The 27474-nt window shown below is 33.5% G+C and overlaps 2 protein-coding genes across 2 annotated transcripts; one reads left to right on the forward strand and one right to left on the reverse strand.

Annotated features, from left to right (window-relative positions):
- Window positions 1-2222: 2222 nt before the first annotated feature.
- Window positions 2223-2576, forward strand: LOC142628953 (RAF-like serine/threonine-protein kinase 20). Its single transcript, XM_075802975.1, has one exon. The coding sequence runs from the start codon at window positions 2223-2225 to the stop codon at window positions 2574-2576; it is 354 nt and encodes a 117-aa protein (XP_075659090.1).
- A 941-nt stretch (window positions 2577-3517) lies between these two features.
- On the reverse strand, window positions 3518-17321 carry LOC142628304 (flavonoid 3',5'-methyltransferase-like). The gene is made up of 6 exons (XM_075802400.1): window positions 17124-17321; window positions 8187-8239; window positions 7230-7312; window positions 6120-6264; window positions 5869-6000; window positions 3518-4041 (listed from the first exon to the last, which is right to left on the reverse strand). Exons 1-6 carry the CDS (start codon window positions 17194-17196, stop codon window positions 3748-3750), a joined length of 780 nt encoding a protein of 259 aa, XP_075658515.1. The 5' UTR covers window positions 17197-17321; the 3' UTR covers window positions 3518-3747.
- Between the last annotated feature and the right edge of the window lie 10153 nt (window positions 17322-27474).

Below are 27474 nucleotides of genomic sequence, written 5' to 3' on the forward strand. Positions count from 1 at the left end.
AGGTCCTAAGATCAAGGAGAGGAAAAAGATTGTAAGAACACTACCTTTTAATTGTTGAGAAAAGAGATAAATCGAAGGTTTTTTGATATGTTTGGGAGAGAATTTAGAGAGGAAAAGAGAGAGAATCTACCTAGAAAAATGCTCCAAAACTGCTTATATTTGTTTGTTTGTTTTTTTGTGTGTGTGTGTGTTTTTTTTTTTTTTTTTGAAATCTAGGGGTTTGAGGAGTATTTATAGGCATTTTGTAACCCTTCAATGGTTGCCGCCCACTAAAGGTGCGCCAGACTGGTGGTGGCCGGCGGCCATTAAAGGTGCGCTAGGCTAGTGTTGACATCAGCAACTTTGACTTTTTCTAATTCTGACTTTAACTGCCTATTTGAATATCTTCCCAGCCTCCAATTGAGCTGATCTTGGTGTCCATGGAAAGCCCTAGATGTCTAGTTTCTAGAACACTAAAGAAATTGAAACTCCGACTGTCGGATCTTAAGTTATGGCCTTAGGAAGAGAGCTGACGTAATTTGCATGATTTTTAGGGTATTTCAACCATTTTAACTCTAATTTCAACCCATGAATAATCGTTGCAAAAGGAATTCAATAATATTTGCAATGACACTGATCTTAACCCATTCTGATGGTCAGATCTAATTAGGATTTTTGGGGCCCTATCTCGGGTCAAACTTGGTCAAAGTTAAAGAAAATCAAGAAGTAGCTAGAGTTTGATGTAGAAACATGAAAAATGTTGTTTTGGAATGATTTTGACTTGATTTGACTTTCGGTCAACCCATAGTTGACCAAGGTCATTTTGGTCAATTTGACATGAAATGGCACTTTCAGTGCTCCAATGCATGAACAGGTTATGCCACATCATTCTAGATGTTTTTGCAACCCCATAGAAAAAAGTTAATATTTATGAGATTTTCAAGGTTTGGCACGTAAATCGAAGGCAAATAAAATACGGTATCTACAGGTTCTACACTTACCAAAAAGTTTTCTCCCTAAAATGGGGAGAAAACTGAGGGGTGGGAGAGGATGAACTAGGTTGACGAAAATGCCCAATCCAACGTTGGGTTGCTTTATTTTATTTTATTTTGCTTATCTACTTTTAGTTGCATTTTTTTGTGTTTTTTTTTTCCTTCCAATTTCTTCGTGGTTCAATTGTTTTTTCCTTATTCTTCGTCCTCTTGCACATACACAATTATTTTGCAAAAAAATGTGTTATTTTTTTGTTTTCTTTAATTAACACATAATTGTAAATTTATATCAACTTCATTTTCTATCCCCTCACTTTTCTTCTCAACTAAACAAATAAGTTTTTTATCTCCTTACTTTTCTATCCCTTAGATCCTACTTTTCTATCTTCCCATTTTCTATCGTCTAACTTTTTCAAACCTCTAACCATATGAACTCTAAGTACCTGTTTGGATTACGCGTTTAGTTGAGCGTTTTCGCATTCACGTTTTCTTCTCTCTCTCTCTCTCTCTTTTTTCAGCCCCTTTTCATCATATTCATGTGTCCCATGCACTGTTCACAAGACCCAAACTTCACTTTTCAGCAACTTTTTCATTAAAAATGAGTTCCACGATACTATTCACACATTTAAAAATTATTTTGCTATAGTGTTTTCAGTTTTTAGCTGTATCCAAACGGACCCTAAATGTATTGAGGAAAAAGTCACACTCACATTCTTAGTTTTCAGGGATTAAATAATAGTCTAGTGGTTTAAACCCTGCCCCCTCTCCTCCTTTTTTTCTCTTTCCCTATTATCTAAGAATAAAAAAAAGGCGTAAATGCACTTTTAGTCCCTACATTTTGACCCGATTTCTATTTTGGTCCCTACATTTTATTTTTACCACTTTTAGTCCCTAAACCAATTAACGCGTGACATTTAAGTCCTTACCGTCACCCAACTAACAGAAAATGCTGACGAAGCTGACGGCACAATAAAATAATAATTAAAATTTCTATTTTGGCATTAAAAAATTGCCACGTCAGCGTTTAAATTAATTTTAATTAAATAAACAAAATTAAAAACAAAAAATTGAACATGAACATGAACAACAACAAACCTAGAATCAAGAACATGAACATCAAACTCAGAATCAAGAACATGAACAACAACAACAACAAAATAGATCAGAGAACCACACCTAAACCAACAAACCCAGAATCAAAAAAAAAAAAAAACTGGACTCCACTTCCCATTTACCCAACACAAAAAAAGCATGGTCGGGCCTTCACTCAACACTGCCATCAAACCCACCGCTACTACCATCAAATTCCTCTACAGCTACGGCGGCAAAATCCTCCCCCGTTTTCCCGACAGGAAACTCCGTTACCTCGGCGGCGAAACCCTGGTGTGTGGTACAACTGTGAGCCTTCGTTGCCAGTTGCCGTTGGAGGATCTAGACGCCCTGGTGTCGATCACCTCCGATGAGGACCTCGCGAATCTCATCAAGGAGTACGACAAGGCCACGTCGCCACCTTCATCTCTGAAGATCAGAGCGTTTCTCTTGCCGCCGAAACCTACTAGAAAATCAATCTCTTCTCCTCTTCCTCTTCCAATCCCTAATTACTAGACGTCTTCATCGAAATCGTCGTCGTGTTCCACTTCGTCTCCGTCTCACACTCCCACCGGCACCACCTCGAGGTTTTCGACGCCGGCAGCCGACGTGTGCCTCCGCCAGATCTCGCCACCGGTCGCTCCGTTTGGGATTGGGATTGTTGAAGCTCTGTTCAACTGGGTTCATTGGTTGGGATTGCAGGGTTTGTTGTTGTTGTTGGTCTAATCGGTGTGGGTTTGTTGTTGTTGGTTTGGGCGTGGTTCGGTTTGATCTATTTTGTTGTTGTTGATGTTGATGTTCTTGTTCATGTTCTTGATTCTGGATTTGATGTTCATGTTCATGATTTTGGTTTTGTTGTTGTTCATGTTCATGTTCAATTTTTTGTTTTTAATTTTGTTTATTTAATTAAAATTAATTTAAACGCTGACGTGGCAATTTTTTAATGCCAAAATAGAAATTTTAATTATTATTTTATTGTGCCGTCAGCCACGTCAGCATTTTCTGTTAGTTGAGTGACGGTAAGGACTTAAATGTCACGCGTTAATTGGTTTAGGGACTAAAAGTGGTAAAAATAAAATGTAGGGACCAAAATAGAAATCGGGTCAAAATGTAGGGACTAAAAGTGCATTTACGCCTAAAAAAAACACAATTTTTTAGAGGTTTTTTTTTTTTTTTGGGTGCATGCCTATGCCAATCATCTGCGATTTTCAATAAGGAAACACATAATAATTCTATATATTATTGATAAAAAAAAAAAAGCATAATATGTAGGTCAGATTAAGTCTCCTAATGAAGATTGTTTCACATGTGACCCATCAGATTACTAAGACGAAATTGGCTTTATTCACTTTGATTAATTGCCCGCTGTTTCAGAAGAAAACAATCTCTTCAATTAGCATTGGAGTTGGGCAGTTTATTTTGAACTGAAAACCAAGCTATATAGCAAATGCTGAACATGCTCAGACAATGATCTAACTACGTATTTATGTGAAATTATTCAATACACCAAATATATTAACGTAATACTAATACATTGGATATACGCAATAGATTCTCTTATTGATCATCATCATCCTTATTGTCACACATATTTGTGAGGTTTTTCAAACACTTGATTTATCCTATATAACCATTTGAGTAACAAGCATGCTAGTGCAGCAGCAAGAACTTCAATTTGTTGATTTCACTAACAAATGCGCCTACAGAGGGTGAGGCCATCGCCAATTGAAATGAGGGATGATTCGATGCGGGGATCAGTTGCTAGAAAGCTATTCAATTCCGTGAGACACTTTTTGCCAAGCTTCAAAAATTCCTCCATCTTATCTTCTTCAGGTTCTGCCACTGATCCAAACCATAAGGTATTATCATATGCAATTATTCCACCAATCTTAACCAGTTTCAAAAGTAGCTCATGATATTTGATGTAGCCTTCCTTATCAGCATCCACAAATGCGAAATCAAATGTCCCTTCTTGTTTGCCCTGTATTCATAATTAGGAAATTAAGGTCAAATATATATGTGCAACATATCACATAGGTTTGGTTGAGGGTGAAGACTAACACATGACAAGTATTTTGGAAGATAAGTGAAAAGTTCATCGTATAGAACCTATTGACAATGTCGATGAATTCTGAATTTGGTCAAATCATTTGCGCAAGTAGGAATAATGTCATTATTCGTCAAATATAAAACTTTTGAAAATTTTGGCAATAGAGAAATTGTAGATTCACATCTAATCCCGATTTTGGTCTAATATATTGTCAACAAATTGTTTTAAAAAGTATTTCATATAATATTAAGACAAAAATGCAAAACTCACCCTCTATGTTTCACAGAAATTCATTTTAGTTTTCTAATTTTATTTTCATTCATTTTATTCCTCCAATTTTCAAGTTTTTTCAATTAAGATTTTTCCATCAACTTTGTTACATGTTATGGTTAATTTTCCAAATTTTTAAAGTTTTTCTTCAAATTTTTTTAATTAAAAAAATTCAATTAATGATTGAAAAATATTTTCCCAATTTTTTATTTTCAAAAATTTTTAACAAAAGTTGACAGAAATGCTTTTATTGAATAAATCTAAAACTTAAAGGACTGAAATGAATGAAAGCAAAATTAAAATACTGAAATGAATTCTGAAAAAACTTAGATGGTGAATTTTGCATTTTAGCCTAATTAATATTAATGTAGCTTATAAATTATTGAGTACAAGAAATGTAACTTAGAGAAAAAAAAAAACATATGCATTGATCTTCTACATCAAAAATATATATTTCAAAATTAATATTAAAAATTATTTAAATTACTAAGTATAAGAGATAATTCTGCAATTTTTTTTTTCGCCTTAAGTTTGCATCACATATTTATTGGTTTATAATTTAAGTGGATTTCAGTGATAATATACTAAGGGCGATAACAGTGTGCTTAGGTAGCCATAAATCATATCATTTTGATTAGAAAATAGTCAAAGTTTGAGTGATTTACTTACGTTTTATTTATTTTTGATATGTTGTACTTAGATTATTTTAGTCCAGTAATACATCATGTAGTTCAATGTAGTAAGTTTCAAACTGAACTGTATTTTAACAACAATTTTCTTGACGTTTGTGATATTTATATTTTATTATGGTTAACCTCCCAAATTTTTTTAGAACAAATTTTACCCCCAAATTAGTTTGAAATTATTTTCTTCAATCTACGACATGACGATTTATAAGATTATTTATGCATATTATTTAAAAAAGTCACTTGACTCATCAAAAAGTCACGTGATTAAAACTAAACTAGCTTCAATCATCATATAATGGGTTGAAGGAATATAACTTTCAACTGATTTCGAGCTAAATTCTTTCTTTTTTTTTCCCCTATCTCCACCACTGGTTGGAGCTAATTGGAAACTCAGCATGTTTTAGCAATAACTTGTTATCGTTAATTGTTAGATAAAGTCACAATAGAAAACACGTTTTAAAAAAATTATTTTACAAACCTAACTATCACTGCCTTAAGTAGAGATACAATTGCATCATGCTAGTAACTTACATGGGCTATGGCCAATAGCCTTGTAGCTTAACTGGCACAACTCATGGTATTTCCAACAAAAACATATAGGATGCAAATTGCCCTACCCCCAACTATTTGAATAAATAAAAATAGGGTCATGCTTAGGTCTAGTGTTAGTAGACACTAGACACTGGACCCGTTAAGATAATGATGTATGTCCACTTTTAGACACGTGTCACGATCTGATCAAATTCAATGCACTAGATGCACTAGATCTAAGCCAAGTCCATAAAAATAAAAAACTTACATTGGTAATAAGATCATTCAAAACTGACACGGCATCTGATTCAATAAAATTAATCTTATGCTCCACTCCAGCCTTCTGAATAAATGGCAATCCAGTTTGATATGCTTCCCTGTTTGGATCAATAGCTATTATCTGCAAAAATTGAAAACCTCAGTGTATTCTGGCCCTTACCATCTAATATTGTTTATTTGCCTAGTATGTAAAATAAGAGTAACCAAAAAAATAATATATAAATGAATTCTGAAACGTACCTTGCCATCATCTGGTAGTGCTAAAGCAGTAGTAAGAAGAGAATAACCAGTAAAGACTCCAATCTCTAATGTCTTCTTTGCGTTCATGGTCTTTAGAAGCATTGATAGGAGTAAACCTTCATCGATAGGCACATTCATCAAACTCCTACCATATATGAACACAGTTCAAAAGTAATTACTTCAGTAAATTTATGTTTTAAGAAATTGTAAGTTATTATCTTGGGCGCAGTTACTGCCTATAAACTTCTATAAGAGATGTATTGATGTAAATGTAATTAATTTAATATAATATGAAGTGCAATGAAATGTAAGAAACATAGCAATAACAAATTAAGCTCTTTGACCGTGCCCCTCCTCTAGCAAAAATAGGCCTGTTATTACATCTTGCACCCAACCTTTTTTGTATTAGAAGCCATCCCCTTTGTTTTAAATTTACCTTCTTATAACCATGGAATCAAATTCTAATGAATTTGATTTTAACTCGGTAAAATCTTTTTTCCCCCTTTTAGATGGAGAGCTCAAAGAGGAAATATACGTGGAACAACCTCTAGGCTATGTGCAAAAAGAAAAAGAAGAGAAGGTCTATTAGATACAAAAATCTCTGTATGGATTGAAACAAACATCAAGGTCTATCAACAACAAAATTGACTCATAATTTTAGCAAAATGAGATTCAAAAAGTTTAAATATGCCATCATTATAGGTTAAGAAAAAGGAGACATTCTCATTGTTTGCCTATATGTGATTTAATTTATAGTGACACAAATCCAGTCATGGTTGGGGCCTTTTTGGGGTGTGGGAGGTTATATAATCTACCAAATCTTCTTTTTATTAAAAAAAAAAAACAATTACTCCCAATTTTGGGATCTTTGGTGACTTTTTTTAATTGGGGCCTTAGGCCTAGGCCTAAAGTGGTTAAAAATATGTGTAATAAAGTGAGTGTTTTAATATTTTCCCTTAAACAAAATGAATTAAACCACTTCTGTCAACTTCCCAAAATCGTCCCTCCTCTTTCTCCCTTCAAACATATGGTAAAGCAATTTTATCCACATTAAACATTATAAAAAAAAAAAGGCATTAAAATAGTGCTTGGAAAGAAATTATGACCCACCAAAAAGGATATTGCTCAACTGTGGCCTCTCTGAGCTCCTTCAATTGCTCATGCTCTCGCGGGTAGCATTTTTCTATAATGTACTACAACATATGAAAGGTACATCCCGTCCAGAGGAATGTTAGCCATTTTAAGATATCTGTTACCACAACAAAACTCACAATTTTTGCCGCAACTTGATCATATGGTGAGTTATGAGTACTGGTCCACAACCTCACCACTGACAACTTACCACATGAATTATAAGTTGTGGCAAAGTCATAGATTTTGTTGTGATAATAGCATTATTCATAATATAATAAAAAAAATTTAACTAATTTTATCCCAAAATAAAAAGAATAAGTTTAGTGCCACAAATTTTTCCATAATTTTGTCACAACTTTACTATATGGCGACTCGTGAATAGTGAAATCATAGACCCACGTAGATCCATTATTTTATTTCTACCACTCACAATTCACCTCCTAGCAAAATTGTGGAAAAATTTGTAACACTAATAAAAAATTGGTCAACTGGTGGTTGGTGGCCTAACTTTTGAGATGTATTCAAATCTATGTATATGTGATTTTTTTTTTTTTTTTGAGAATAATCTATGTATGATTTTCACTAGCAAAGTTTGTGAATAAAACTTTAAAAAAATCTCATTATTGAAAACGAAGTAACAATATATGCTTAAAATCGGTTGTTTATGGGAAATTTTGCAATATTTCTGTATCCAAATGATAAATAGTTTAGCTTCAACTAAATAGCCATATATGATATATGTAAAGCTCCCCATTGTGCCCCAATAAATCACAGAATATCCAGAGCTGGTTATCAAAAAAACAATTAACATTTTCTCCATTGTAAAGAAGATGGTAAAACTGCAAACCTTGAGCACCACCGCTCTTCAATACAGAGAGAGAGAGAGAATGGTTTAGTTAAATATAATTTAACAGATGCACAAGGAAAACTAACCTTTTTAAGTGCTTGACTTTTGAGGATGATCTTCTCCGGTGCGGTTCCCATGCCTGAAAGAGTTTTCACATGTCCTTCCATAAGCCAAGAATAAAACGCACACTACTTGTATATATACTAAACGAAAACTTGTTAATCAAAAAAATAAATAAAAAAATAACATACTAAATAAATCTTAAATGTATAGTTTTTTTTTTTTAATGATTATAAATTTTTTGCCGCCGACCTAACCCCCTCTCAACACTTAATGCATGGGGAGTCTTCTCAACAAAAAAAAATGCAGGGGGAGTGACCACTCTGACTAAGTAGTCCGGTGGTTAAAAAGCACAGTTTGAGCCGTTGGGCCACTGCCATCGTTTTATTCAACCAAATTTTGACTTATAAGAGCATCCACATCTCTTCAGCTAAAATTTTGTAAAATGAAAAAAAGTACAACTTTTACATATTTTTTGTAAAAAATCACCCACATCAGTGGGTGTATAAAAGTGCAAAAACGTGGAAACCCTTAAACGAGCTACAGTACCGTGTAAATATACACGAGTACTGTAGCTTGTGTATAGATTATTTTAATATTTTCGTTCGCTCCATTTTTCCTCTCTCTCTGCTCCGTTCTCAACGACCTCAACAAACTCAATATCAACACAGAGAAATTAACACAGAACAGCTCCTCAGTAACAAACTCAGACATACATTTGCTCCCAAAAAAAAAAAACACACAGATACACAAACTTTGGTCGGCGGAGCTGCGGATCGGAGCTGGGATCGGTGGTGCGTGAATCGGAGATCACGGCTGGGCTAGGCGTGGATCGGAGATCGCGCTGGGCTCGGCGTGGATCGGAGATCGCCGCTGGGCTCGGCGGTGCGAGGATCGGAGATCGCGCTGGGCTCGACGTGGATCGGAGATAGCCGCTGGGCTCGGCGTGGATCGGAGATCGCGCTGGGCTCGGCGGTGCGAGGATCAGAGATCGCGCTGGGCTCGGCGTGGATCGGAGATCGCCGCTGGGCTCGGCGTGGATCGAAGATCGCGCTGGGCTCGGCGGTGCGAGGATCGGAGATCGCGCTGGGCTCGGCGTGGATCGGAGATCGCGCTGGGCTCGGCGGTGCGAGGATCGGAGATCGCGCTGGGCTCGGCGTGGATCGGAGATCGCCGCTGGGCTCGGCGGTGCGAGATCGGAGATCGGAGTTGGAAGATGGGTAGAGAGAGAGAGAGAAAGAGAAATGAAGAGAAGGAGAGAGAGAGAGACATGAATCAGAAATGAAGAGAAGAATCACCAAAAAAAATAAACAGTAGGCGCGCGCGTGTTAGTTGAGAGATATAATTAAAAAAAGTGAGAAAATTATTATTTAATTAATAGAGGTAGTAGGATAGATGAACTGATGTGGGTGATTTGTAAAAATGAATGTGTAAAATTTTAAAAGGAGGTTTTTTGTGTAAAATAGATGAAATTTTTAGCTGATCTGGTGTGGTTGCTCTAAGCCTATCTATTTATTACACCTTTTAAAATCCTATCTATTTAGTATTTACCACAATTGGCAAAGACGGAGTCTAGTGTTATTACGTATTAAACCTATTAAGATTGTGACATGCGTTTATTTTTACCATTTATTATAATTTTGAACCACAAGAGCACTAGATCCAATTCAAGTTTTATTGTAAAATGACAAAATTTAGTTACAAATTTAGTTGTAACTTAAGGCTACAATTTTTATAAAAAAAAAAAAATTAATATTGCTATATTTTGTGAAAAATTGACCATTGAATTGAATGTTCTTTATACTCTTAATATACGTTAAATATTATGTCAATCTGATGTTGTTTACTTTATGATCCATAAACTTATTTTTTGCATATAATTTTAGACTATAAAAAGTTGCAATTTAAATAATTAATTGATGACATAGTTATTAATCTTTGATTTTCTAAATTTTACAAGCATAAAGGATATAAAAAGAAAATATAATCTAACGGTAAATTTGTCAAAATATATATCTAATAAAAAATATTAAGTGAGGTTGTAGTCTTAAGTTACAACTAAGTTTGTAACCAAACTTTATCCATTATAAAATGAGTAAAATATTAAGGTATCTGATTTTTTTTTTCTTGGCATTTTTTTCCCTATGGGCCTAAACTGTTTAGTTGGTAAGAAAGTTTGGAAGAATTTTTTTTTTTGTGTGGTTATTTGGTAGGTCTATTGCTTGTATTTTTATTGTTTATATATGTTTCTTTCACTTTCCTTTTAAGTTTTATTCTAATTTTTTTGAATAATTGATTATTTATTAAAATTTAAAATGAAAACTTTATTAAAAAAGAAGTCAATTTTACTTGTGATATCACAAGGGTTTAAAAATTTTAAAATATAATTGAGTTGCGTTTGAGAGAGACCCAAATTTCATGGAGTGTTTATGCAATTTGTCAATAGAAAACATAGGATATGTTAGTTTTGAAAAAGACTAACAAGTGAGCTAGTGAGTTATAATTATTCCATGCATGACAAAATTTTATGAGAGCTCTCTTTCAATTATCTATCTTTCTTTTTCTTTATTTTTTTTGGTAATAAGGATATTGCATTAATTAAAGGCTAAACAATCTTTATGTTTCACTTTATGTTCCACCAATCAGTTAATCACAACTTATTATGTATTACTTGACTTTTCTTAATGTAAAACAGAAAAAAATAAAAAAAACAAAAAAATAATCCAAACACATTGCATATAATTGGTAGAGTATAAAGTAGAACATAAAAATTGAGAGATATAACCTACTATGTTAATTAATATTAGGTATTAGGCCTTATACCACATTGATTACATATATGTGCCTACGATAATATGCCTCACTATGTTAGGTATTAGTTATTACATCATAATGAATACATATGTGTCTATCATAATATGAAAAATACTAGAACCATAACTTTTCCTATAACTTTTTTCACAACTTGCTCACATGGCAAGTCGTGAGTGGTGAAGTTGTAGACCCACTACTTTTACTCTACCACTCGAGAATAACAACATGAGCAAATTGTGATAAAAGTTGTAATCTTAACGTTACTCATCATAATATTAGCTACTAATAACTAATATCTCAAGTATTCAGAATTACATCAAATTGACTACATATATGTGCCTATCATATTATGTTGCGTAAGTAGTCAACTACTGTGTTAGAATTCGGAATTACATCACATTGATAACATATATGTTGCATATTGAGTTACATCACATTGATAATATACCTTACTATGTTAGGTATTAGTTATTACATCATATTGAATACATATGTATATGTCATAATATGGAATATATTAGGACCATAATTTTTCTCACAACTTTTTTCATAACTTGCTCACATGGCAAGTCGTGAGTGGTGGAGTTGTGGATCCACCACTTTTACTTTACCACTCACGACTTACAACATAAGCAAGTTGTGATAAAAGTTGTAATTCCAACATTACTCATCATAATATTAGCTACTAACAACTACTAACTCAGGTATTCGGAATTACATACATCAGATTGATTACATACATGTGCCTATCATATTATGTTGCGTAAGTAGTCAACTACTATGTTAGTATTCGGAATTACATCACATTGATAACATATATGTCCCTATCATATTGCGCTGCATATACTCAACCAAACCATTTGAGCAGTACCTTTCAATAAACTAAAACTATTCTTAAAAAATAAGAAATTTAAAATAAATAAATTTAAAAAACAAAAACCACTTATATGTTAAACATTTTTTTTTATTCTAGTATGTAATTATTCTTGTCATTCATCATTAGTTCCAAAATGTAGGTTTACCATTTTAACCAATATATTAGTTGGGTTTCAAACGAAAATGAATCTATCGGTAGTTTTGTAAAATACAATAACTAATTGATCGACTCTCCACTCTCTCCGTGGTGGATTTTTTTGTAGCTCCTTACTATGTTCTTCTTGTGAGTATTCACATCTAGTGTTAATAAAAAATTTTGCTTTTATCGTATAAAAAATTACTTTTTATCTTTTTTTAGTATACCAATAAAATATCGATCATACATCTAATTTTCTATTTTAACACACAACACACAACACATTAAAATATTATAAATATCCATTAAAATCAACTGCACCATTAGTCACACCAAATAAAGAGAGAAAATATTAAAATACTAGCTAGTAGCAAGTTGCTACAGTAACCTGCAGCTACTAACCACAAATCCACAACTAATATTAAATCATGAACCTCAATCTTCTACCACCTGCCACATCTTAAATCTCCTTCACCAATCATCATCCTTAACCACAACTAATTTTTTTTTTTTTTTGGTCCTCATCCTCTTACTATATTTTTAGTTATTTCCGTTCTGTAATAGCCCCATCCCAACCTCTTTAAACAATCTCGTTGTACTACGAATTCAAACACAGATCACAGACAGACCCAACAAATACCCTTTTCCCAAAAACAAAACAAAAAAAGGCATGAAACGTATTGAGGCCCCATACAAATACGAGTTGATGATTAGATGAATCCATCTCCATCGGAGATTTTCCACTTTTGGCTTTTTGGCCTGGGGATGGTGGATATTTCAAAATAATGGCTAACGCAGGATTTCAATTTAAGAAAGTAAAATTAAAAGTAAAATGAATTGAAAAAAAATTTTGATTAGTTGATATTAATGACAAAAAATAAATAATTATAAATTAATGTAGTGACGTCTTAGGATTGTAGTGACCTACAAAGACGTTAAGTAGTTTCTTTAAATATTATTTTGTGTAATATATGAGACCCACTAAATAAAATGTTGTGAGGGAGTAGTGAAAAGGTGGGACAAGATAAACATCAATACTACTTGAGCTCTTAGGGACACAACAAAAATGCACAACCTTCCCAAATTAGAATATCATCTGTTACATGGTTATTAAAAAAATTGTAAATTACGGGTTTATGTGAAATGATAAATTAATTTAAAAATATTGTGAAATTTTTGTAAATTTTTGTTACATCATTTATACTACATAAACAACTTTTATCATAACTTTTTCACTATAGCAATGGATAAAAAGCAAAGAGTGAGATGTCTCAGGGAGCATTTTATATCTTTTTTACCATTTTTTTTTTCATTTTTAGGAATAATTTGTAGTTTTTGGTTTTTCTAGTAAGGTGCTTTGTTTATTTCATAGTCCTCAGGCAAGCATAAGTATAGCAGCTAAGAAAATTTTGGAGAAGACGGGACAATTGCTCGCTCTCACCCCCTAGCTTTGCCTAGGGGTGTTTCGGTTCGGTTTCAGTCGGTTTGTGAAATTCTCAACCGAAACCGACTGAAATGGCTGGAATCCGAACGGTTTCGGTGTATTTTGGTTTCCGTCGGTTTCGGTCGGTTTTCGGTTTTTCAAAGAAAGGGTTATTGAGATTTTCAAAACCCTAACTTTAATCACATATAAAAAACAAAGTAATAGAGCAACAGAGAGGGAGCTATTGAACAAATCAGAACGACAAAGAAAGAAAAATTTCCAACAATATTTGTTCAACAATTTACACACAGATTCGAACAAAAAATTGAACTTTACCACACCATAACAGGAGCCTACCACCATGCTTGAGCTTACCAGTGATTTTTCGCTCTCTGTACAGAGATGTGAGAGAAGAGAAAGGCATGGCCATGGTCCATGGGACTCATAGAGAACAAAAAGAAATGAAAAAAATGGGGAGGCTGAGGTAGATGGGGAAGGAGTAGCTAAATTGAAGCGAGAACGACAGTGAGAAGGGTAGACGTGAGAAGGGCTGATGAAAAGAAAAGAGAAGAAAATAGTGAGACAGAGAAAAAATTGGGGAAAGGGGCGGTTGGAAAAAAGAAAAGAGAAGAAGAAATTAGGGAGGATAGGGGCGGTTGGAAAAAAGAAAAAAAGAAAAGAGAAGAAGAAATTAGGGAGGATAGGGGCGGCTGGAAAAAAAGAAAAGATAAGAAGAAATTAGGGATAGGGCCGGCTGGAAAGAAATGAAAGAGAAGAAGAAATTAGGATATTTATATCATGCTATAGTACTAGGGTTTTAAAAAATTAAATAGCAAAAAAATCACTCACGCCCACGTGAAGGCTCGATCTCTAGATCTGCTAGCCAAAACTTAAGGAGCATACCACTAAGCCACTGAAGAGTTATGTTTTAAAGTTACGTAAATATATATATATATATCGGTTTGGTTCGGTTGGTTTCGGGGTGAAAAAATCCAGCACCAAAACCAAAACCGAAAATTTCGGTTTTTAAAAAATGAAACCGAAACCGAAACCGAACCGCACCGCACCAAAACCAAACTGAAATTTTGGCAACGGTTCAGTCGATTTCAATCGGTTTGTTCAGTTCCTCGGTTTTTTGCACACCCCTAGCTCTGCCTCTATTTTAAAATTACTCAACAACCGGTTCAAGCAAGTGGAATTAGTTATTTGTAAGTTTTTCTGGTTAGAGACGAGAACAAAATGTTCTTCTTCACAAAGGTTTCCTAAGTTAAAAATTAAAAATTAAAAAAAATCTACTTTAAGCTTTCTAAGAGAATTGTAGCAACAAAAAGTTTGATGGCAATTTAGGAAAAATCAATAATAAAAAAATTGAAGTAACGTCAAAGGCACAAATCAATCATTTCCCTTCTAGTGATATTTGCCCCCTACTCAATTGAGTTCAGGTTGTAAATCATCTTTATGATACAACCATTGTTTTAAAAGCCGAACTGGACCGGCCAGTTCGACCGGTTCAACCGGGAAAACCGGTGCAGTTCGGTCCGATTAAATGCCTCAAAACCGGTCAACAACCGGTCAAAAACTGGAAATTTTGAAAAAAAAAAACGGTTTGATTCTCGGTTCGGTTTTTAAAACCATGGATACAACTAGCCTTGGATTTTACAAAAAATGTGTTAAAGAATCCTTGGAATTTCGATCCATAGCGTATCAAATCTATAAAATATTGTAAATAACTAACATATATATATATATATATATATAAATTAATGAAGAATTGTCAATGGAAAGATACATTTGAAAGGTACTTATGTTGTGACGGCTCCGCATTTAAGTCACGGTGGTCATAAAGAATTGTCAATGGAAATATACATTTGAAAGGTACTTATGTTGTGGCGGTTCCACATTTAAGTCACGGTGGTCATAGGATATATATAAATTAATGGAGAATTGTCAATGAAAAGATTCATTTGAAAGGTACTTATGTTGGGGCGGCTCCACATTTAAGTCACGGGTCATAGGATCACTCTAACTGCAAAAAAATAATAATTATATATAAATTTTAAAATATTTAGGACTTTTTTACGTTTAAAAAATATTTGTGACCACCTTAAATTTTTTTAGACCCAACATAATTAAACTTTTGACAAAGTTTGGTAACAAATTTAGTTATAGACTAAGTTTATGACTCCACTTAACACTTTTTTATTGGATGTGAATTTTGAAAAATCTACTATTGAATTACATTTTTTTCTTATATGTTCTATACTCGCAAAATTCCAATTAGATAAAAAAAAAAAAATCAATAGCTATGCATCAATTAAACATTTAAATTTCGAGTTTTTGTAATCTAAAATTATACATAAAAAATAAATTTGTAACCAAATATTTTCCTTAAACTTTGGTCACTTTAACAATATATTAGGCTCTTAGAAACGAAAAGGAAAAGTCTGAGAAAAATTTTATTGAACTAAAAATTTGAAAGATATATAATTTGTGGAACTGATAATAAGACTATTATGCAATAATTTTGAAATAAGAAAAATTATAAAAGAAAATTATAAGATTATATGTATTTGTGTGTGTATTTTTTTTTAATATATAAAGTTTTCTTTTTATTAAATTTTTTATAATTTAAGTTTCATAATTATCAACCGAAAAAAATTGGTGGAGTAGCCACTGAATTCATTTCCCTTATTTTTTAACAAAATTATACAGCAACCATACTTTCTGCAATTGTCTTACTCAAGCGTGCTCAACAATAAACATCTTAAAATTTTTACAAAAAGTTGGCATGTCTCTCGCTCAAATCTTGCTCAAGTGAGATCCAAATTGAAAGTTTCGTTTGTACCTCGCCCAAGCAAGATTCTTAAAATTAGTTTTATTTCTTTTAAAAATGTTCTCCAATTTTTAATTTTTAAATGGGATCAACCAATAACATCACATACAAAGGAAGTTCTCATGGAAGCTATCGAAGCAATTATTCGAAAATTACAGTAGATTATGGCTTTATAGTGGGAATTTTAATGAGATTTTGAAGGTTAATGAGAAGCATGTGGTGTAGGAGAAAGACCAGAATAGCAAATGGCGGATCAAAATAACAATTGTGAGTATGCAATTAAGTTTAGACAGTAATCATATAGAGTAAATTATCCTAATAAAATGATTGAAACAGAAACTTACTTGAAATATTGATACTTGGATTAATACTTTACAAGATAGTACGCTTGACGATATTTGTTGAGGATTACAAATTTGGGGGTTGAGAGGAAAAAAAAAATTATACAATGATTACAAATGGGAGTAGATTTACAAAGTGAGTATTTTCCAACTCACTTGAAAGAATTATTATATTTATAGCCAAATATTGGAGGCACTTATATATGGATACATTAATTTGAAGGCAAATGTCTCACAATTTCACATTTATATTAGTGGTTTTACTTTCACATTCTGCCGAAGGAAGTGGTTTTGTTAATCACGTAATGCATCTATATAGTGTGTTTGTTTCCCAAATATATATACATAGGTGTTGCTTTCTCCATGGGTTTCGAATATGGACCAATCACTATATAATCTGACTATTTTGAACCGTGAATCGAGCATGTTACTAGGAAAATACAATGCCCACTAGTGCTATAGATAACAGAAACAAAGAGATATATTATATATAAAAGACACCTACATAATGTAAGACATGAGTATGAGGGAATGATGTACCATTAGTTTCTACTTGAGATCCTGATTTCGATCCTTTTTCAATGGCAAGAAGTTCTCCAATAATTGAACCCATTCTGAAAACACTTGCTGTAGAATCTGTCAATCTGAGCTCTAATACTAGAAAAATGGATTGGATATATTTGAAAGGAAATAAGAGGCACAAATTAAGAAAGAGATCAACAGCCAAATTTATAGACTAAAAGTTGTGCTGGGGAAAGCAATAAGAAACTCAAAAGTTGTTGGGAGCAGTTGGTAAACTTTGAACAGTCTCAAATATTTTTCATGCGATCTGGCTCGCTCAGTCCTCTTTCTTTGAGTTTCTATTTTCTATGTCATTTTCTCTCTTCCAAAAGCGGTGGTTGGAGAAAGAAGGGACAAACTGATAGCTTTATTCTTTATAAAACAAAAGATGGAAAATAAGAAGATAAAAAAAGACAAAATAGTATTCATGTCACGTGTTGTGTTTATCTTTTTACTGTATTTTATTTTATTCTTCGTTGTTGGAAATTTCTACGTTACTGTCACAACCGACTCCTGTATGATTAGATATTAAAATGATCGCTTTTCTACTTTTCTTCGGACATGCAGTCAGAATATTCGGCTTAACGTGGAATATTTTATAGGAAAGAAAATGGTATTTGACAAGGAAGAGTAATGATAGTTATCTTCAAAACACTTTTTTTTTTTTGGGTTAAATTATAGATAATATATAATAACGAGTGTATAATAAGTTTTTTTAACGTCCTAAGAGTATCCATATCAGTAGATAGATAAATGTGTATAAATGTACAAAATGAGAAAAAATCATTAATTTTACATATTTTAAGCAAAAAAGTCTCTACATCAGTGCCTCTAAACTCATCTATATGATAAACTTTGCTACAGTACCGTGTAAATTTACACGGGTACTGTAGCAGGTGTATTTGATTTTTTAAATTGTTTTTTCTCTCTCCTCCCAACTGACTCTCACCTCCCTCTCTCTCTCTCTCTCAGACACAGCACAACTCTCTCTCTCTCATCTCATCCATTTTTTTCCTCTAGTCGCCGATCGCCATTGCTGCCGATAAGAACAAGGTCGAGCAAGCCGAGTCGCCGGACGACCATCGCAAGGAGATGGCGGTGCTGCAAGGCGTCGATCTTGCTCCGATTCGTTGGTCATTGTTTTTTTTTTTTTTTTTTCTAATGTGGGTGAGGCTTGACGGATCGGTGGGTTTGGCTCGATAGATTGGTGGGTTTGTTGAAGGGTGGTTGATCGGTGGGCGATGAATGGGTTTGGGTTTGGGTGTGGGTGAGACTCGACGGATCGGGATTGGCTTGATGAATGGGTTTGTTGAAGGATCTTACCGCCGATTTTGTTCGATGAATGGGTTTGTTGAAGACTGGCTCGCCAGAGAAGACGCAGTGAGGGAATGGCTCGCCGGAGAAGATGCAGTGAGGGAGGAAAGAAATAATAAAAAATGTAAAAAGATTGAATATTTTATTGAATAAATGTGTAGAATAGATAAACTGATGTGGGGGTTTTGTAAAAGTGAAGGTGTAAAATAGAAAAAGTAGGTTTTTTCGTGTAAAATAGACAAAAAATTTAAACGAATTGATTTGGATGCTCTAACGTAGAAAGTTGTTTCTAAGAACAATAATTGATGAATAAATTGAATTTCATTACATTTAATATATCATTATAAATGATTAAAATTTATATAAATTAAATTTATTATAAAATTAAAGAACAAGGGAGAGATATTACCTCAATGATGCTTCAAAGTAATCTCATAACATTATAAGCAAATTACCGTTAATTCATATATGTTTTTAGATGGTGAGTTGAGGCATGGACCATGTCACTGTTTTGAGACGATACACACGTCTATGAGGTTTCCGGTGTAATAGAATAAATATTGTGCATGTCGCCCTTAGAATACAACAACCCAGCTGCTTTTGTTAATTTACCTTCAAGTTTACACCGCTTTTAAGATAGAAAACCCTCAATAGTACTTAACTTTTACCTAGAAATATAGTAAATACAAGAATATATTATTTTCATGAAACTAGAATTTTTACTCAGAAAATATCTAGGAAGTTTCCTTTTCACGTGAAAATGGTGCCTAAAAGAAATTTGATTTTCTCATATCAAATCTGGACATGTTACGTGCATATACATATGGGCTAAAGAAAACATATAACAGCAACCACATCAGTCCGTTTAAAAATTTCGTCTATTTTACACTAAAAACTTACTTTTTATATTTTACACTATCACATTTCTAAAATATCCACATCAGTTTATCTATTTTACACCTCTATTCTAATTAAATAATATTATTTATTATTTTATTATTATTATTTATTAATACTCACTCTCACTCTCACCTGTTCCTCTCCTTGACTCACTCTCTCCATCACAACCGCCTCACCCAGCCCGCCTCGCCGCCGATCCAGCTCGCCGGTCAACCCTTTCTTTCCTTCGCCCCTCCCTAGCTCCAATCCACACTCTCCATCACAGTCGCTCACCCAGCCCGCCTCGCCGCCGATCCAGCTCGCCGCTCAGCCCTCTCTTTCCTTCGCCCCTCCCTAGCTCCAATCCACACTCTCCATCACAGCCGCTCACCCAGCCCGCCTCGCCGCCGATCCAGCTCGCCGCTCAGCCCTCTCTTTCCTTCACCCCTCCCTAGCTCCGATCCACACTCTCCATCACAGCCACTCACCCAGCCCGCCTCGCCGCCGATCCAGCTCGCCGACTCAGCCCTCTCTTTCCTTTGCCCCTCCCTAGCTCTGATCCACAAGCCCCGATTCGCCTCCCACCCCCAACCGACAAGCACTGATCTCCCTAACTCCGATCTAGAAGCGCCGATCAAATCGGAGATCTCCCTAGCTCCGATCAAGCAAGACCCACGATCGTTCCACAAGCACAGATCATTCCGATCAAGCTCCGATCTGTGTGTATCTCTGTTTTTTTTTTTTCCCTGAGCAAATGTGTATCTCTGCGTTGATTCTCTAATTTGTCCGTGTGGATGTGTTTGTGTGTGGGTGTGTTTGTGTTTGTGTGCATCTGAGGAAAAAGAGGAAGGTGAGGAGAGACGTTGCTGAGTTTGTTGAGCTCGAAAAAGAGAGAGAAAAAAACGAGCGAACCGGAAATTGATAAAAAAATAAATGAAGGAGCTACAATAGTCGTGTATATTTACACGGTTACTGTAGCTCATGGATGAGTTTTCACAATTTTACACAGCTTTGCACTTATTGATGTAGGAGATTTTTTGCTCAAAATGTGTAAAAGTGAGAAATTTTTGTATTATATATGACTATCCACCAACTGATGTGGATGCTTTAATAAAGATCATGTTTAATTGGGTTTTAAATACATTTACTTTATTGCTATTTTGAATAACCTTAAATCGGATAGTAAAAGGTAATTAAATTGAATCATATATAATATATATCAACAATAACATAAAAACTGTACAAATAAAAATACTTAACAAGCCAATCTATATATATAATAATAGGTAAAACTGAGAGAAAATTCAATTAGATTTCAAATTGGAATTAAATTAAAGTCTAATTTTACGCCATGTGTTCCATCTAATCTAAGTTTTTAAAATTTTGTGCCAAGTAAGTTAATTCAATGAAAAATTGGATTTCAATTAAAGTTTAATTTTGTGTCATGTGTCCTATCTAATTTAAGTTTTTTAATTTTTGTGTCAAATGAGTTAATTTAGTGTAAAAAACGAGGAGTACAACATAAGTAAACTATTTAAAATATAATTTTTGAATGATTTTATATTTATGAGCTTTTTTTGTATAACTAAAAACAATTCAAGTTTATAAGTCATATATATATATATATATATATATATATATATATATATATATATATTAATAGCCAAAGCTAAGAGAAAATCCACTTGAATTCTAAACTGGAGTCTAATTTTGCACCACGTGTCTTATCTAAATTTTATATTTGTGTATCAAGTGAATTATTAGGTGCAAAAATAAAGAGTCTAAATTCAATTAAATTCTAAATTGAATTTTAATTGAAATTCAATTTTGCGCATGAGTTCCATTTAATTTTTTGATTTTTGTAGCAAATAAATTATTGAATGCAAAAACAAAAAGTCTAGATCTAATTAAATTCTAAATTATATAAATGTAATTGTGATTTTTTTTAAATGTATCTATACATATGCAGGGGTTACACACTAGTTAAATTAATGGTTAAAATCAATTAAAAGCTTTAGCGACTAACATATAGAATACTAGGCAGCCAACCATATATACAACAAATTTTTAATTTATTAAAAACCCACTGAGTAAAAATATTATAATTTATAAAAATATTCCAACATAGGATGAACTTCCTTCATAGGTAGTCCATTAATTGTACATTTGGGTTCATGAAAAGGTGACATATTTTTGGATTTGGCACCAAATGTTCATGTTTTTTTTCCTAATTTATATTGCTGTTTATGAAAGCTTCGTACTTAAGGGTTTTTTTTTTTTCCTTAGTAGGTTCCAGCTAGCTCAACTGATAAAGTCTCTTATGGTTAAATAAGAGATTTGGGGTTCAATCTCCACCTATACTAAAAACTGATTGGTGTCATAATCTGATAATAAAAAGCTATCATCATAAACGGATAGCATAGGTTGAAATTCTCTTTAAAGAAAAGGGTTTTTTTTTTTTTTTCCCTTAGTGCACTCATTAATATTTCCTTATATATATATATGGAAATGTTAAAAAGTGTCCTAAAGGCATTGATTTAGAAACTATTTTTAAAAATATTTTATGGAAGAATGATAAAGCAATTAATTTTATGAAAAATACTATATCCACAACATTTTTCCAACAAATCTTAAGTGGCAGGTTATTATTGGTAGAGAAAAAAATAATTTTAGTGATAGATTCAAATTATAACTAATAATTACTAACCACCTATGATTTGTTGTAAAAATATTGTGAACGTAATACTTCTCTAATTTTATTTACAGCTTTTTATATTTTTCATAAAGATAACCTCGAAACCTTCTTGATATAATTTATTAATAATTATCCTAAAGATACTATGATATATATATATACACACACACAAGTAGAGCCGTAGAGGAACCTTTCAATGCTGAGCTCCACGCTTTGACTTAGGGCATGTTGGTACCACAACTTAAACAATAATTTTTAGTTTTTAAACAATTTTACACGTATTTTTACACATTTTTTCACCAACATATTTTTTCAAAAAATACAAACAATGTTATTAGAACAATATTACCAAACAGGCCTTAATTTCCTCACCCCAAACCCAATGGATTTGTTCTAAAAGCGAAGCCATCAATCCTTATAGTTGATGACATTGAAAGGTTACTGTTTCTACATTATTTCAAACCTTCTAAATGTCAAACCTCTTATTTAGGAAGATTTCATTGACGTGTCTACGGTTAATTATATGTTACATCAGGTATCGAGTCATTATGCGGGTTGGTAGTGAAATTACATGGAACCATCCATCAGGTATCGAGTCATTATGCGGGTTGGTAGTGAAATTACATGGAACCATCCATCGCTGGTAGTAAGTATTAACTAGGACGAATGTGCATTTTCGTGATTATCATTGGTAGTAAGTATTGACTGGCACGAATGTGCATTTTCGTGATTATCATTGAGAGACAGAGAAGATGTTTCCCTTTGAATAAATTGGTCCGTTATATCAGGAATCTTTTTTTTCTTTTTTCTTTTTCCTATTTCCCTCCTTTTCTCATTTCAAAGTTTTGAAAAAATAATAAAAATAAGGCGTAAATACACTTTAGTCCCTATATTTTGATCCGATTTCTATTTTAGTCCTTACATGTTATTTTTACCACTTTTAGTCCTTAAATCAATTAACGTGTGATATTTAAGTCCTTACCGTCACCCAACTAACAGAAAATGCTGACGTGGTTGACGGCACAATAAAACAATAATTAAAAAAAATATTTTGACATTAAAAAATTACCACATCAGTATCTAAATTAATTTTAATTAAATACAAAAAATTAAATACAAAAAATTAGATCAATTGAGATCTAAGAACATAAGAACTTGTTCTTCAATGTTCTTCTTAAATAAAGAAATAAACCCAGCAACAACACGACTTCAAACCCAGAATCAAAGAGCAAACCCAGATTGAATATCAAAGACATCAAACCCAGCAACAACATTAAACCCAGCAACTTCAAATCCAAAATCAAAGAGCAAACCCAGCATTGACATTTTCCTTTATTTAAAATCCAAATAAAAAATAAACAAAAGTTTTACTTTTTTTAGTTTTAAAGTGAACACCAGATTTTCACTACGTAAATTTAGATCTGTGTTCATCTTCAACAATAACACAATGAACACAAACCTAGATTTAAATATAACAACACACACCCAAATTTTCTACCATTTTCTTGCCATTTCAAACCATGGCAACCAATGGACTCAAGGTAGTGAAGAACTCCATCCTTGAACTTAGATTGGTTTTAAGGAAAATTAAGATACTCTTATACATTTTCTTGGCAACCAAACAAATTTTTTAGTTTCACAAAAAAAAAATTCCAGATCTGACAACCAACCAAATTTTTGATGTCAATCCTAAGATCTAAACATTTTTCACAAACCCATCAAATCCCCTTATACACAAACCCAACAAATTCTCCATCACAAACCCAAAAACTTCCTTTCACAAACCCATATTATCCATTTTCAAATTTATCAAAAATCCAAAACAAATACAACAAACTCAACCCAGATAAAGAGAGAGAAATGGGAAAGTGAGGAGGGAAAGGGGTTTCCAATCTAACTGGAAACCCATATGATGGCACTCGGAGTGAACTGGAGCTCGGAGGAGTTAGCAAGTTGGTAGACTAAGCGAACAAAGGCACGGCGGCCTTTCTGCTCCTTCTCCTTATCGTCAAAGGCGTAGATGAGGTCTTTGAGTTGAGCGCCATGGAGTTGGCCGGTGTGAACGCCGAGGACGAAGCACCAAGATAGATTTCGTCGGAGATGAGAGAAGTGGAGGAACTTGCTTAAAGAGTTCAAGAAGGCTAAACACCAAGATAGAGGGAGAAAGAAGACTAAAGAAAGAAAGGGAGGCGGAGAAACTGAGAGAAAGATCTGGGGAAGAAGAAGAAAAAAAAAAGAAACTAGGCACAAACATAACAGATCTAAGTTCCACCATTTTTTTGTTTTTAATTATGTTTTTTTGTTTTTTATAATTTTTAAAATTGATAAATTTATTTTTTAAGGTTAGATGTTGATGTGGAAGCTAATGTAGAAGCTGACGTGGATGCTGATGTAGCATTTTTAATATTATTTTAATGGATACGTCAATATTTACTGTGCCAACAGTGCACTCCGTTTGCCATGTCAACTTTTGTCGTTAGTTGAGTGACGGAAAGGACCTAAATATTAGGCGTTAATTGATTTAGGGACTAAAAGTGCTAAAAATAAAATATAGGAACCAAAATAAAAAAAGTGTAAAATGTAAGGACTAAAAGTGCATTTACGTCTAAAAATAATAAGCGGTCTTAGACAATTTTTATTTTTCACAACAGTTTTTATTTTTCACAATCATTTCTACCATTCATTGTGGTTGTCACTCTTGTGATAGATGCATAAAAATAGAGTATTCACATCACATATCTTCGAACTTAGGGGTGGCAAAATTTGACACGACCCGCGAACCCGACACGACCCGACACGAAATTAGCAGGTTATGGGTTGAGGCTTAATGGGTTCGTGTCATATTCGGGTTGACACGGCTAACCCGTTTAATAAATGGGTTGGGTTAGTGTTGAACACATAGAACTCATTTGACCCGTTTAATTAAATGATATTTTACCAATATACCCTTCAAACTCTTGGTATATAAACTTATTAGTTGTTGTGATTTATTTTCTTTGACATATTGTGATTGATTATTTATGATATTGGGATATGCTTTAATTTTGAATGATTATTTGTGACGCAGTTACTCGTTAGTTCTGAATTTTATATTAAAAATATTTATTTATTTGTTTTTTCATTAATTATTATTTTTCATTTTGATAAAAGCTGATAAACAGGTCGACACGACTAACCCGTTTAATAAATGGGTCGTGTTAGGGTTGAGGAATCTTGACCCGTTTAATAAACATGTCGGGTTAGTGTTGACCTATGTAGTCGAATACTCATAACTTAACACGACACGAACCCGACACGCGAACACGAATTGCCACCCCTATTCGAACTATTCTATTCTACCATCTTAAAAATTACTTATCTGTTATACTATTTCATTTTACAATACTCCCAACATTCCCACTTTTACTTTATAATACAACATATTAAAATAATATAAATTATATAATAAAATAATAAACAAATTATCTCTCTCTCTCTCTCTCTCTCTCTCTCTCTCTCTCACACACACACACACACACACACACACACACACACACACACATTTTTGTCCCTGCCTCTATGTCCCTCTCTTAACAACCAAACAACCCAATCACCACCACACCACCACCATGCCCACCACACCACCATTGCCCACTACTCACCAAAATCCCACCGGAACCAAAAACCCAAATTAAGAAAAAAAAAAAAAAAAACCAGCAAATTCTCACCAAACCCATTAAAAAAACCAAACAACCTAGTCACCACCACCATGCCTCCTCCATGCCCACCACTGCCCACCAAAATTCCATTGAAACAAAAACCCAGATTAAAAAAAAAAAACACACACACACACACATAGTTGTTGAGCAAAACCCAAATCAACCCGATCAAAACACAACACACAAAACCCAAATATTAAAAATTACACACTTGTTGAGCAAAACCCAGATCAACGCCAACCAAAACACAACACACAAAACCCAAATATTAAAAATAAATAAAAAAAACCCATCCCATCAAAACACACACACAAAACCTAGATCAATAACATCCAGCCATCGCCGCTAGATCAACACTGCCACCATCACACCACAACACACAAAACCCAGCCCATCATCACCGCGCTTGAGCAACCCATCATCAACAAGCTTGGCGACCCATCATCAGCGAGAAATCACAGCCAATCATCGGCAAGCTTGAGCAACCCATCATTAGAGGCAAGGTTGAGTGCCTCCATTAAAGGACTCTGTCGGCGAAACCACCAGACCCATAAAGTCACCAGAACCACACTACCGCCAAACCTAAGCTGGACCCACGACCCATGCCAAAATATGCCCATCGTGAGAGAGAGAGATGTGATGAGAGAGAGAGGCTATTGTGGAGAAGGAGAGATGAGTGAGAAACAGAGAAAATAAAGAGAGAGAAAGATTCAGATTCATTTATGGGTGAATAAAAAAATATTATTTAGTTTTACAATTGTGCTACAGTACCATCACAAATTTGTGACGATACTATAGCACAATTGTAAATTTTTTTAGGATACAAGACCGGATAATGGGATTTTTTTGTGTTTTGATGGTAAAATATATCTACATTTGGCATATAGCACTTGGCCGTCTCATTAGATTTCTACCAACGATCATATCGTTGTTTTTCCTCAAAATGAGCATCTAATGATGGAAATTTAGGACAAGGTTCATAAAGCACGAATTTGTGCTCTTCAGCAGTGAGAACATTGTCCAAGTTTCTCTTCCAGTCAACATAGTTGGATTCAGTCAGTTTGTTTTGATTAAGAATAGTAACAAGTGGGCTAAAAGATGTCATGATTTAAATATTAAAATAACAAACATGAATATAATAAGTAAATCAGACATTATCAATTTAGTATATAAACATATGATATGGAATCTTAATAAAACCATAACATAAAATATGCAACGACAACCTAATCCATGCTTATAATTCCTTGGTAGTAAGTATATTATAAACATCATGATTGATTGAGAACCATTCTCATTATTAGTGCTATCATGATAACTCTTATCAAACACTAATAATATGTTGTATTAACTTTGGCCTCTAAGTAAATAATGACATAGCTCCTTTGGGAGATTAAAATTACACTTAATCTAGTGTACACCATTATCTAAAGGGATAATTACAGATTATCCACCTGTGGTTTAGCCCAAGTTTAACTCATCCTACCGTGGTTTCTTTTTTGACATTTTACCCACATGTGCTTCCTTTCGTTACTACTCTGTAACCCACCTCCCTTTCAGACGTTACTCTAACACATTTTTTATAAAAAAAACAAAACCCAAAACAGATCAAACATTCCTCTTTCTCTCTCTCTCCCCCCCAAATGTTGAGTGGAGTTTGATTTGATTGATTATTCACTCAATGAATATGTTTTTTCTTTTTCAATTGATGTCTTGCGTGTTTAAACACACAAACCCAACAGAT

The sequence above is a fragment of the Castanea sativa genome, chromosome 3 (assembly GCF_040712315.1).
Source record: "Castanea sativa cultivar Marrone di Chiusa Pesio chromosome 3, ASM4071231v1".
NCBI classification, from domain to species: domain Eukaryota; kingdom Viridiplantae; phylum Streptophyta; class Magnoliopsida; order Fagales; family Fagaceae; genus Castanea; species Castanea sativa.

Bases quoted from the DNA above. Each gene is read 5' to 3' on its own strand.
- LOC142628953 (XM_075802975.1), top strand. From the start codon at position 2,223: ATGGTCGGGCCTTCACTCAACACTGCCATCAAACCCACCGCTACTACC.
- LOC142628304 (XM_075802400.1), bottom strand. From the start codon at position 17,196: ATGGGTTCAATTATTGGAGAACTTCTTGCCATTGAAAAAGGATCGAAA. The intron at 7,313-8,186 runs GTTAGTTTTCCT...CATATGTTGTAG, and splicing joins AAAGTCAAGCACTTAAAAAG to TACATTATAGAAAAATGCTA. The intron at 6,001-6,119 runs GTACGTTTCAGA...CAATTTTTGCAG, and splicing joins CACTACCAGATGATGGCAAG to ATAATAGCTATTGATCCAAA.